This window comes from Enoplosus armatus, chromosome 13, assembly GCF_043641665.1.
Source record: "Enoplosus armatus isolate fEnoArm2 chromosome 13, fEnoArm2.hap1, whole genome shotgun sequence".
Classification (NCBI taxonomy): domain Eukaryota; kingdom Metazoa; phylum Chordata; class Actinopteri; order Centrarchiformes; family Enoplosidae; genus Enoplosus; species Enoplosus armatus.
In genome coordinates, this window is record NC_092192.1 from 5478199 (window position 1) to 5491013 (window position 12815).

At 42.2% G+C, this 12815-nt stretch overlaps 1 protein-coding gene across 1 annotated transcript in view; it reads left to right on the forward strand.

Moving 5' to 3' along the window:
- The first annotated feature begins 4491 nt into the window (after nt 1–4491).
- The window catches only part of zbtb16a (zinc finger and BTB domain containing 16a), a 132377-nt gene continuing 124053 nt past the window's right edge, over nt 4492–12815 (forward strand). Inside the window, exons 1-2 of the mRNA XM_070917742.1 lie at nt 4492–4576; nt 7775–9101. Coding sequence (XP_070773843.1) covers nt 7864–9101 — 1238 coding nt within the window. The 5' untranslated portion in view covers nt 4492–4576; nt 7775–7863. The remainder of the gene's footprint in view (nt 4577–7774; nt 9102–12815) is intronic.

The following is a 12815-nucleotide window of genomic DNA, read 5'->3' on the forward strand; positions in this document are numbered from 1 at the left end:
TACCAAAATACAGTTTATTTTGACAGTGATTAGACAAGATTTAATGAAAGTTTAATGATTTCAGTGGGGTGAAGTAGGTCAGTGCAGCAGCGGCAAATAGAGCATAGATACGAATAGAGCGAATAGATTATTCAGGATTGGATTGTATAAGCAATAAATAGGCAATCTGAATATATTTACATGTTTAGGATTGTACAAAATATCAGTAGAAACTGAATAAGAAAATTAGTCTTAGAGGCAATTTTGAGAATAATTGTTCCATTAAGGAGATATCAAAACTATGGCGTGCTTGCTTAATTGACCCGCGTCTCAGCCTATCACAGTCAGCCATGGAGGATCCTCCTTGTTGTTCATCCCATCTGACCACCAACACGCCCTCCTCCTATTGGCCCACATTTTTATTTTGTGGTTCCAAGATGTTGGCAGGCATTAAACCTAAGCTCTTCAAGCTTCCAGTAGATTTAGAAAATGTATGATGTGACTGACAAACACCACATTCATATACAGGGTATGACCATACATGCAAATGCGTTCATTGAATATATATCCATGACTTTTTTAATCAGGAAAACTAAATATGTGAAATGAATGTTATGCTGTATACGTAGCTAGACATTTCAACCAACATCTGACTTAGAGAAGTGTTAAATGGAGAGTACAGCTACAGTGAAAAGTACAATTACTCTCTAAAAAGTAATTCAGGGGCCCTATTACTACCACTTAATCAAATGCATAGTTGCAAGATAAAAATTCTAATTTACTGATTCAGAGAAAACTTTTAAGTTGCAATTTGATGAGTTGTGTTGACATAAAAATGTTGGTAATTACATCAACTTGATATTGTTTGTAATTTAAACTCAAACTTCTGTTTTTATTAATTTAAAACAAACTTCAAGTTGTAGTAACTTCATGAAATTGGCTTGATAGCTTAATTTTTCTCGACCTTGAGTTCAGGATTTCAAGTCCCCTCTTCACGTGCCTGGTCAGTTACCTGTAGGCTGGACAAATAGGACACTCTCACAGTGGGTATCATTTAGTTTACAAATAAATTCTACTGAAGCAATGAATTCAGGCATATTCTCAATTGTGATATAACCAATAGTGGACTCGAGTACGGAGGTTAGGCTACACCTGCTAATAAAGTTGATGGAATATGTTGTGCTACTACACTTAGCTAACGCTAGTCATATTTAGCAGTGTAATTGGGCCATCCTACCCTTTAGTTTAGCATAGCTAAATCTGTGTAGCAGGAGTAGTAACTTAAGGTCTCAGTATGCTTCAAACAAACAAGCTCATATGTAATGTCGTCTGATGTTCTGCCGTCATAGCCTGCTTTTGGCTGCCTCTCCGATCTCTCACCAAGAATTCTGTGTCTTTGTCTTTGTTTCTTTCGAAGGAGTTCATTGTATACACTCGGTTGTGCACACGGGAGGTGACGGAGGATGTGCGTTGAATGAAAAAAGAGAGCTTGAGGGAAAAGTTCAAACCCTGCCTTACTTGCACACATGCAACCCCCCCAATCACTGCAAACAGGGGTTTCAGGTGGTGTTTGACAATCCGACAATCATTTCTTTTAAAGCATACTGGGGCCTTAACAGTCTATGGGGGTGACTGTTACAGGTACTCAGTCAGTTCAGTCACTGGGAAACTCATAACAAACCAGTTCAGAAATCCAAGAACGTCTTGAATCAGGAAGACTGATGTAAATCAAAAGTTAAAGGCTGCGTTTGAGAGGATTTATAGAAGAAGCTTTGTTGTAGCTGTGAGGACTGAGAAGTAGAACTGAACCACTGAGTAATGTCAAGCCTTTGTCTGTCATTGGTTGATTTTAATGTCATTCAAAAGACCTTTTTAGGTCAAAGTAGGCAGAAAACTGACATTGTTATTTACTATTGTCATTTGTTCATATTAATGTTAATGTTTCCTCCTCAGCACAGCACCGCAAACCCAAGTGTGCTGTCGACCACTGCTGATTGATTGAACACGTTGAGTGATCTGTTGCAGACACTGAACGACCCCTGCCTCCCTCAGATAGTCTACGCTGACCCGACTTGTCCGTTGCTTCCATTTTATCAGCCTCAGTCAGGGAAGTGTTGATGTGAGCCCGAGGCACGAAGGTGACTAAACTCATCATCCTGGATGATGAGGCCCTCCCAACGTCTTGATCTTACTGCAGTTGTGTCGCAAATTGTTCTTTTTGCACCACCTGGCAAAGCTCCTCGTATAACTCAGCAACCCTCAGTTGGATGTGTTTTTACCTGCTGGGTCAGTGGTGAATGTTTTCTATTTGACCTCAGTATTTTCTCTCTGGCTATGAGACATGCGCCTGAACCATTGACCAAAGTCATGTATGTATGTATTTAATCTTATCTAATCAGATAACTGAAATATATACGTGATACCTCATCTACAAGCCATAAATGATGTGCTAGTCCACCTATTTTACCTACGATGTTGAGATATTTCACTGGATAGTTGCAAACTTTGACCTGCTTGTGGCATTAGATAAGGGTTTGGGGTCAACAAAGCCAATAGGATCTGGCAAATATAAATGTCTTTACAAATGAACAACAAAAATATACATTTACATACACATTGTGCTCATATTCTCCTCTTCCTTCTACTGCTTCAGCCATGAATTTCTAAATCAGACAAAAATAAAGTGGGACGATTTGTATTTGTGACTTTAGGAACTCAAAGTAAACGCTTACAAGGAGCACTTAAAGGGAACATAACAACAGAATTAAAATATAGTAGCATGAATCTGTTGGTAAAGAATAGCCTCCAGTCAGTGATCATCATTAAGGCAAAAACATGAATCAACTTTATTTTCAGAGACGCTCTAAAGTATGCTTTTACTATAAAAGGCTCCAAGATGTTATATCATGCCGAACAATAATGAGGTGTAACATGCACTGTGTCCCTGGATTGGTCAACAGAAAAAAGCCAGAGGAAAATTAAAGCCATGCTGAGAAACAATTAAGGGCCGCTAATGCACTGCAAAAGCATCCGCCTGAAAGAGGTTCACTATATTGAATATTTAAGACGTATTTCTTATAAAACAAAAGAAGAACTGCCATTTGTTCCCAGCGCAATTTCTTTTGTTTCATGTTTTTTTTTCTTCAAATTAGTGTCAGTATCTTAAAACAAGGCTGCTTCTGCAATAGACTTGAAAAAAGGACATTTGATTCTAGAAAATTCTTTATATCCAATCTGCGATTATTTCCCCCCCTTTTTTTTTTTTACCTTTTTCGAAAAATCTAATTTCAGGACTCAATAATAGCCTAAGCTTCCAATTTTTGCTGTGTGTTTTTTTGCTTGACATACATTGCAAGACACTTGGCCAAAACGTGTGTTATCACGCAAGATCTTTACATCTTTACACACAAAGTTACTGCATCTTAACAGGATGAATTCTGGCATCTTAAGTAAAGTTAAAAGTGTGCTAATATGTTGAAATTTGCCGTGTTATCGCAACAATGGTGACTAATGCTTCCTTGCCATTTTGAACAGAAGAGCTGACCCATGCCTACGTCATTGTCATATAAGTAGTCATATGGCCTGTTGCATGTGTTCAGGTATCAGTGTGTCACATGATCATTGCTCAGCTGTATGTCTTGCTGTTGAAGAGCCATGCCAGGTTCCCCACTGAGGGATGATGAATCTGCAGCCTGCTGGAACTTTATGCATTTAAGTCACGAATAAAATTAAACTTTATGTAACCTGTCTTTCATGGTTTTGCATTTCTTTAACATACTGTTGTTGGATTTATTAATAACTGTAGTAGTAGTTTGTATTGAGAATAAAATTGTTTATTCAGATAATAGTTTGAAAACAGAAAGAAGCAGAACAGCGGCACTAATATAGCATAAAAATGCAACAAAAGAAAATAGACGAGGTCATGCCACATGGGTCCTCCTCTAAATCACTCCCAGTTTTTAATACATACTTTTAACATGTTGAGATGCGATAACTTGGCAATACTGTCCCAAACAAGTGTTCGCATGATTGGGTTTTTTTCATCTGATGTTCAAAATATATGATACGTAATATATTTTTTTAAAGCACCTTAGGAATGAATCTCTTGTCATGGAGGATGGATCAGCTCCCAGCTAACCTTTGCTTTCACCTGTGCTGTACTCTGCTGCCACTTGACCATAAGTACAGCTTCAATGAATGGAGGCTTCCCACACTTGACTTTTCCTATATACCATTCAGGCTGCCCCTGGCTGGAGTTTGAGAACCACTGTAGGCTGTATGTGCATTCAAACAGCTGGAGGGAGGGCAGTGTCGTTCACCTTTCACTGCCGTACTGTAACACAGCCGTTTGACATGAGACAGCCCCCTAGGTGTCTCACTTTCTTAGTGTTTGTATGGCTGGAGCGCAGCGCCGGCTGCCCGCCTGCCTGCTGCTCGTCTGGCTGACTGGCTGCGTTGACGTCAGCGCCGTGTTGATTTGCTAAGGCGAGAGAAGAAAGGAGTTAGTGCGTGTTGAGAGAGCGGGTACTGCGAACTGCCTTACTATGCTGTAGCCCCACTCCCCCTACACTATACGGAATCAAAACGTGCAACTTAGGTGAGTACCAATCCGGGCTAAACGCAGCTGCAGTTTCCCGGCGACAAGTGCCAGACACGCTACTCTGCATGAGTCTACCACTGCTTTCTCTGTGTACTTTCATTCACCATGTGGATGTTTTGATGCATTTATAACGCTGGGGATCGTTCCGCTTGTCCCCGCTCAACCTCATGCTGAAGTTACCAGTAAACGCGACTTTGGCACGCAAGTTGGATCTGCGCACCGGACTGCTGGATGAAAACAAGTGTTTACCTGATTGCGCTGCAAGGTGTTGAAGTTTGCATTAACGCACGGTAGTCTATTGTAGATATGTTAAGGTTGACGTAACCCCCCCCCCTCCCCTCGGTCTGGTTTAGTATGCCGGAGATCGCAGCCAGAGGACGTGAGGTCTGGCTGTTTCACCGGGAGCCAGACAACATATGACGCCCCGCTCCATGTGACTTTACTGGAGAAATCGCGTTTACTCGTTTTGATGGAAATCATGCAATTTTTAGACAGCGACACTCTTGTCCGTCCTTGTGTCTCCAGACGCACCAGTGTGGTTTATTTAGCCGTGATGACATCATGATGAGGACTGGGGACACTGGTCTTTAATCCCGAAACAAGCCAAAAATCCAGTCACTGTACAGGCAGACTGCAATTGATAGACGGGCAACTAGATGTTTGATTGGTTACCAATAATCGGCTTGCAGTAGCACGCGCAGCACACTGTGAGGTGGGGAGCTGGTAACAGATGCAATGGCAAATTGATTTGTTATCGAGACTGTCTGATCTCTCTCTTGCCCCTTTCACTCTTTCCTTCTCTTTATGCTTTAGGCATCCTTCTCTGGATCACGCCTCCCTCTCGGTAACTGTAAAGAGACAATATCTGAGCATTTCATCGAGCGTCAAACAAAGTCCACCTGTGCGTTGATCAGAGGAGAGCTGGCTTGAATCGGCGAAAGATTCTGGCAGCTGTCTGTCTCGTGTATACTTTTTTTTTTTGTTAGCAGGCTCAATGTCTCTGATTGTCCCCCTCAGAGACGCCGTACCATTTTGCTTTCTCCACATTTGTGTCTGTCGTGGTCTGGAATATTGAACGCTGTTTATTCTTGTTGTGGCTGGGTCGCCAAGGCGCGCTATGGCAGACAACTCGTGATCAGATTAATTATGCTGCCTTTCTGTGAAGTCGGCCTAATGTGGTTATTGTCAGCGGTCTTCATTGTCGTCCAGGGAGAAAATCTCTGCTGGCTTAATGTACTTAATGTAGTGCGTGATGTTTTGCATAATGCATAACGCGCTGTATAATTTGTCTGGTGCGGCTGGCCAATATTAACGCTGTCTAGACGCACGTAGCGCTGTCCTTTCATTAATAGAGAGCTAACAGACGCGATAAAGTCCCCAAACAGCAACTTTACATTGTGTCCCAGTGAAGCCACAGCTTGGCTGAAAGCCCACAGAGCGCATCAAGCACTGATCGTTTACGGGGCCATAAATCGCAGCTATTGGCATACCTGTAATAAAGATAATGTCGGGTTTTAGGCATGACCTCTGTTGACTGAGAGGCTGATCTCAGTCAGATGAGAACCTGTGGTTTCATCATTACCTACCTCCTATATCGATTTTATCAATGTGCCGAAAAAACAAACTGTCCAGTGTCCCAAAAGCCGGCAAGGCTATTCATTTTCCATCATCCTGACCGCAAACAATAGCTGCCATCATCCTTCACCTCCCGTATATTCAGATTCAGGCTTGTGTGTTTGTAGGTTTTTTGAAGTGAGCTTAGATATCTGGGAATTATTGATATTCTCCTTTTTTTTAAGTCTTCCTTTAGCTGGAAGGCTGATGATATTTCCTCTTCTCTCCGTGTCTGAGTGTGTTGTTCTCAGACAGGGAGGAAAAGGAAAAGAAGTGCTCACAAACTTCTCTTTTTATTCCTCATTTTTGAAATGAATATTAAGCTCTTTGAAAATGAAACTGAAGATCCTGAAAGGGAAAATGGAGTTTTTTTTTTAAATGAAATCAAAATTTCCTAAATAGAAAATGATGAAGGAAATGAGCCGATAAAATGTGTCATATATAAACCTCATATATTAAATAGAGTGAGCAGATAAAAATTGGACATCAATGAGCTCATCTGGGATGTGGGTCAATGGAGGCACTTAGCAGGTAGTCATTCATTCATTTAGAGTATATATATATATATAGTGGCAAGACGGTTTGTTTAATTGTTGTAATGAAGAGAGTATTGTTTAAGTGTAGGTCATAATAATTAGTTTGATTATCATGTTAACGAGTCACAGAGACAATCATTCATTTAAAGTACATCTAGTGGTGAGAGTATTTGATTTAACCCTCTCCTCATTATTAGTGTATGTTTAAAGTATGCTGCAGATGTAAGGTGCAGCAACATGTTGCCCTGTTAACTTGGATAATTGAGTTAACTGCAGTCGCAGAGGCAATCATTCATTTGGATATTCGACATTAGTGACCGAGAGCAGAGCAGGGTGTTTGGTGCTGCAGTGTTGTGTGCTTTTTCCTCGTCCTGCTTTCCTTTCCATCCATTTCTGGCCGCTGCTCTCTGCTCCCGTCTGTGATGGGAATACTGAGTAAGATGCTATTTAATTTCAGAAAGGCTGCTGACGGTCTTTGTGAGCCAGGCAGCAGTGAAAAACACACAATTCACACTTGTTTTACTGTGTGTGCATCCCCATCAGATAACCGAATGAAGACATCTTTTTAACATAACATATGTTGGACTGATTGGTATGCACGGTGAGCGTGTTGGACGGCTCACAAATTGTCTCCCTTCAGAAATCTACAGTCAATACTCTCCGCTGATTTTAAGAACAATGCCTCTGCACAGAGTGTTTACCGTCCCTGCAGGATATTTGCAATTTGAAACTCCACTGACTTCACCCTTGCCATTTACAAAATAAATAGTGGTATACTTCAAAAAAATGTGGTGACAAATGAATCACATTTTTATTTTCAAATGTAATTAATGAATGTGCTTTGTATAGTGTTTTATAAGGTGACAATTGTGGAGTCTTAATTAAATTTGTATGCATTTCATTAATTCTTTACATTTCTGAAGAAAAAAAAGAGGATTGCATATGCTGGATTAGAAAGTGTAAAGACCAGTGGATTTGTTCTGCACAACATTTTAGTTGTTGCATCCAGAACTGATGTTTTTTTGCATTCTGTTTCTCCATCCAGGTTTCATCTTGTTTACAAAGATAGCTAAAAACACTGCTGAGCGGGGAAGGCGAGCCTCATGAGTCGGCTTCGTGGATTGCATCGAGATAATGGATTTAACTAAAATGGGTATGATCCAGCTCCAGAACCCCAACCACCCCACCGCCCTGCTGCAGAAGGCCAACCAGATGCGTCTGGCCGGGACTCTGTGTGACGTGGTCATCATGGTAGACAGCCAGGAGTTCCACGCTCACCGGACTGTGCTAGCATGCACAAGCAAAATGTTTGAGATCCTCTTCCACCGCAGCAGCCAGCATTACACCCTGGACTTTCTTTCACCAAAGACTTTTCAACAGATTTTGGAGTATGCTTACACTGCCACGCTCCAGGCCAAGGTGGAGGACTTAGATGACCTTCTGTATGCAGCAGAGATCCTAGAGATTGAATATTTGGAAGAGCAATGCCTCAAGATCCTGGAAACCATCCAGTCCTCAGATGAGAATGACGTAGAGGTCAATGTTAATGACGGCAGCACAGAGGACGATGATGAGCGCAAAGGCCACAATGGAGCCAAGAACTCCAAAAAGCATTCCATGGAGAGTCCCTATCTGTCAGGTTCCCAGCAAGTCTCGATCATGGCTGGCATGTTGGACCAGAGTCCCTCTGTCTCCACGTCCTTCGGTGTCTCCACCCTGAGTCCCACCAAAGCTGCTGTGGACAGCCTGATGAGCATCGGCCAGTCTCTGCTCCAGCAGGGCTTTGGGGGTGAACAACTTGTCCACGGCAACTCCCACCAACTGATGACTGAGATCAAGACCGAAATGATGCAAGTGGACATGGGTGGCAATGGCCATGAGAGCCCTACCAACATGGAGTCCAGTGCTTCCAGCAATGGAGAGCGAAGTGGGGAGGACAGGAACCGAGAAGGTCCAGGAACACCAACCAGGAGCAGCGTAATCACCAGTGCCCGCGAGCTACATTATGTCCGTGATGAGGGCATGGGCGACCCTCAAGCTGAAGTCAGCCAGATGGGGCTGGAAGCAATGTCCGGAATGACGGAGAAGCATCTGGCCTCGCTGTACGCTCTACCTGTCAATCATAAATCAGATGCCATCATGTCCATGCCGGCATCCATGGCCTCCACTCTCCCCATATCCCCAGCTCTGGCTATGTCTATGGACTTCAGTGCCTACGGGGGACTCCTGCCTCAGAGCTTCATCCAGAGAGAGTTCTTCAGCAAGCTCGGGGAGCTGGCAGTGGGCATGAAACCAGACGGCAGGAATCAGCATGAGCGTTGCAATGTTTGCGGTGCAGAACTACCAGATAACGAAGCTGTGGAGCAGCACAGGTAAGCCAAGTTTTCTTCTGAGTAACTGCTTGCTAATTGTTTTGGCCTAGAAATGTATGTAGCTTTTCAGCTTTTCAGCACAGCTGGTTTTTTTCAATGAATCACTTTTTTATGGTTTATGCAAGATTACTTGTTGCAGTTTGCATTGTGCGCAACAGAAAGTGAAAGTCTTAAGTCATTTGGCCTCAGAATTTCCAAACACCTTACTAATAATACATGTCAGTTACATGATTGCTATGGGTAACAAGGACTCAATTATATGGCTTTCGTAGGTGCAAGTCACCTGTTTTTGAAGGCTTGGTTCGTGGAGAATAGAGGAAAGTAGTTGTTGTAAGCTAATGCCACTAATGTTGTGTGTCAGTGATTATGACAAGTAACTAAATAACCCATCCACACATCTGTAATATATGAGTAAATGACGCCCTTTGATAGACACAGACCTTAGTTCTTTGTGGCTCAGGCCCAGAGATCCACTCCTTCAATAACTGCCAAGCCTACCCAGGTGACTTCCAAAGTAGTGCTGTCGTAGCATTGTCTAAGACCATTAGTCACACCTCACAAGCTGTGGGTCGGCAGCTATCACACACACTTACCAAAGTGGTACCCCCTCATCCTGGACCCAACTCACCTCCCCCTTTCCAATAACTGCACAAGGGGGGCCCTTATTAACTTGATAATTGGAGTAGACGGTCAGCCCAGGAAATGAGTGCTAAACATGGGCTGTGAGACAAGGAGGTAGTTCTAGGACAGGGGACTGACAGTATTTCAATCAATGTATATAAATAAATCTCAAGGCCTGGAAACTGAAACTCACCTGTAGACTTTTTCAAAACGTTTGTGTCATAGTATATGTCATGTATATATATATATATATATATATATATATATCTGCATCTGTCAGAACTGTATCGGCTCAGTCAGAGTACAAGGACCTCGTGGAATGTACTTGCATCACTTCTTTGTGGATTTTGCACAGTCAGAGTGTTTTTGTGACTCGAGGCATTTTCTTACTTGAAGGCCACCTTCTCACCCTGTAATGTTTGCTTAAATCAATAGGAATGCACAGTGGTTAAAGTTTACTTGAGGATTTGAACCCCATCACCCATCCCCTTATGTTGAGCCAGTATTTTAGTATGCATGGCTAAGAGCTGGACTGATTTTAGTCCAAGCTCATCAGTTTGTAAATCTGTCTTGATGCTGTCTTTAGAAAATACTGAATATTACAGAATGGCTTTTACCCCAAAGAGAGGTGTCCTTGTTTTCCTTACACAATGTTATTGAGCTGTGTTTTTTACTCCATTTCATATGAGTGGTGAAGTCAGTTACTTTGTAGTTTTATGGTGTTAGCAGTTGCTTCTAAAAGTGTACTTGTGTGGCCTTCATGATGAGTGCTCATTATTCATAGAATAAAAGGGGAATTTCTGCACGGACTGACACTAAACAGTTAAAAAACAAAGAACAGCAACAGTAGTAAGTGAATTTTGAGCTTCTTATGATCAGTTCTTCCTAAGCAGGCTTTAACAACAGCTTTAAAATGTGCTATAGCTTCTGTGTGAGATGCAGTAATGTTGTCTCACTGTGTTAAAGGACAGGCTACACGAGTCTCTGTCTTGAGAAAAGTCTGGCATGTGAAATGGTTGCCTGTGTTTCAAGAGGAATTTCATCAATTCGCTCAAGCTGGGAAATCTTGTATCAAAGGAGATTTCCAAACCGTTTCATGCATTGATCTTCCCGCTTCGCCCCATAGCATACTAATGGGTTAATTTAGACTGGTTGATACACCGACACGACACTGTTTAATATTGTACGCGCTGTCCTGACAGCCTCCTGAAGTGTAGAAATCAAACATTGCATCATCCGCTGTCTGCTTTGCCGTCCGCACATGAAAGGTCTGCTGTGCTACCCTGAGATGCTTGATAATTCAGACGCTCCTCGTGTCCTCACAAATTCCAATGTGGGTCATTTGATAGCATATCAAGTCCATGCTTTTTTTCCTGTGTACAGCCTGTCAGGCTGCCTGATTCTTTTGATGTGAATACAAGATGTTTTATTTCAGACGACCGGAGTCGTGTTCCCTCTGACTAATTACACATCATTTCCCCACAGCCACTGTGTCAGGGTCACCGCTGCCTTTGCAGCAAACACATAAAAAAGTTGGCATAGTTCACTTGGTGCAGGCAGGTCAAGTCAAACATGAATGTAATTGTTTCCAGATGTGGCACAGGTCATTGGTGTGAGGTGTCTGTGTGTGCGTCTATGTTAAAATAAATGCGCCAGAAAGTACCCACTTCCTGTATAAATTTAGTCTCTGCTCCCTTTCATTCCTCTGTGCCCTGGATTATATCATAAAAAACACCCCACCCAGACTGAAGACATTGCAGATTGGCTCCACAAGTGGTCACCTACGGGATACAGAAATGTATGCCAATAAGATGTTTAAGCACAAGAGATCCTCAAGGCGTTTTCATACAGATTTGTAATTTTTACTTATTCTAGATCAACAATCAAATCAAAATATTGCTAATTTTAGACTACTTTATTTCGGTTAAGTTATTGTATGGTTGCATATTTTTTAGAGAACATGTAATATTAGTGAACATTGGCTTTTTTTAAAGTAAGATATCAAAGATGTATTGTTCTGGTATTGTATAGACACTAGTATAAAAACATTTCAAGTGATATCCTATCTTGAAGTTACCGTCCAAAGAAATGTATGAAGCTGAATGAAGAGCCACGCTTTATGGATTCCAAAGAGGTTCAGTTGACTGATTATAAGCAATCCTCATCTGACCACAACAACTTTTCCCTCCATCTCTCCTCCAGCAGTCCACCCCACCACCTCCCCACTGACAAGCCCTAGATTTATTTCTTAAAGGAAGCCCAGGGTGAGTGTTGTTACTGCTTTAGGGAGACAGGATTACAGCAATATTTTAGTAACCCTTGCACTAAGAAAATAATCAACACAGGAAGGGCCTGAGTGATTATTGGGAAAATAAATGCATGATGCAGGGGGCTAATTCTGCAGTGGCAGGGGAAAGAAGAAAAAACCCTCCACTGCTTGGTATTCCAAACACAGCATCCAATTCACGGGAACTAGCCTTGGGTTTATCTCTTTCACTTAATCGTCCATTCTCATGCAAATGACTGACCCTCGCTGTAATGTACATCACATAAGTGAAAAAAGAGCCTATTTTAAAGGAGAGCCTTTCCAGCATATAGCCGTTAAACATTACTGATAACCATCAATGCTTTAACTCTGTCTTTTCATAATACAGCCTGGGTTTTTTTTTGAAAGGGGGGGGGGGTACATGAGTGAGACAAGTCAACAAATCCCTGCCTCTCTGTTCTGTTTTTGATCATGTTATTTTTTTATTATTGGTGGAAGTATTGGGGTGTGGGGTGGGAGTGGTGGAAATAATCACCCCTGCATTAACCTCTGCACGCGCACACACTCGTGTTCATTACTTACACATTCCCCTCAGCAGCAGCCAGCGCTCACTCTTCCATTTCCTCTCCTTTTGTGGCAAAGGGGTGCGGAGGGCGCTCTAATACCCCGGGCCCCAGGTGTTTAAACAGTGAGCCCAAGGCCCTTATCTGTGCATATCAGAGTGGGACAGATAACCCTTGGCACTCCTCCTCAGTAAACCAAGAGCAGATTGAGCACAGATAGCGGCCTATAGCGTTTGTTGCAGGTGATAACGATGTATGCACACG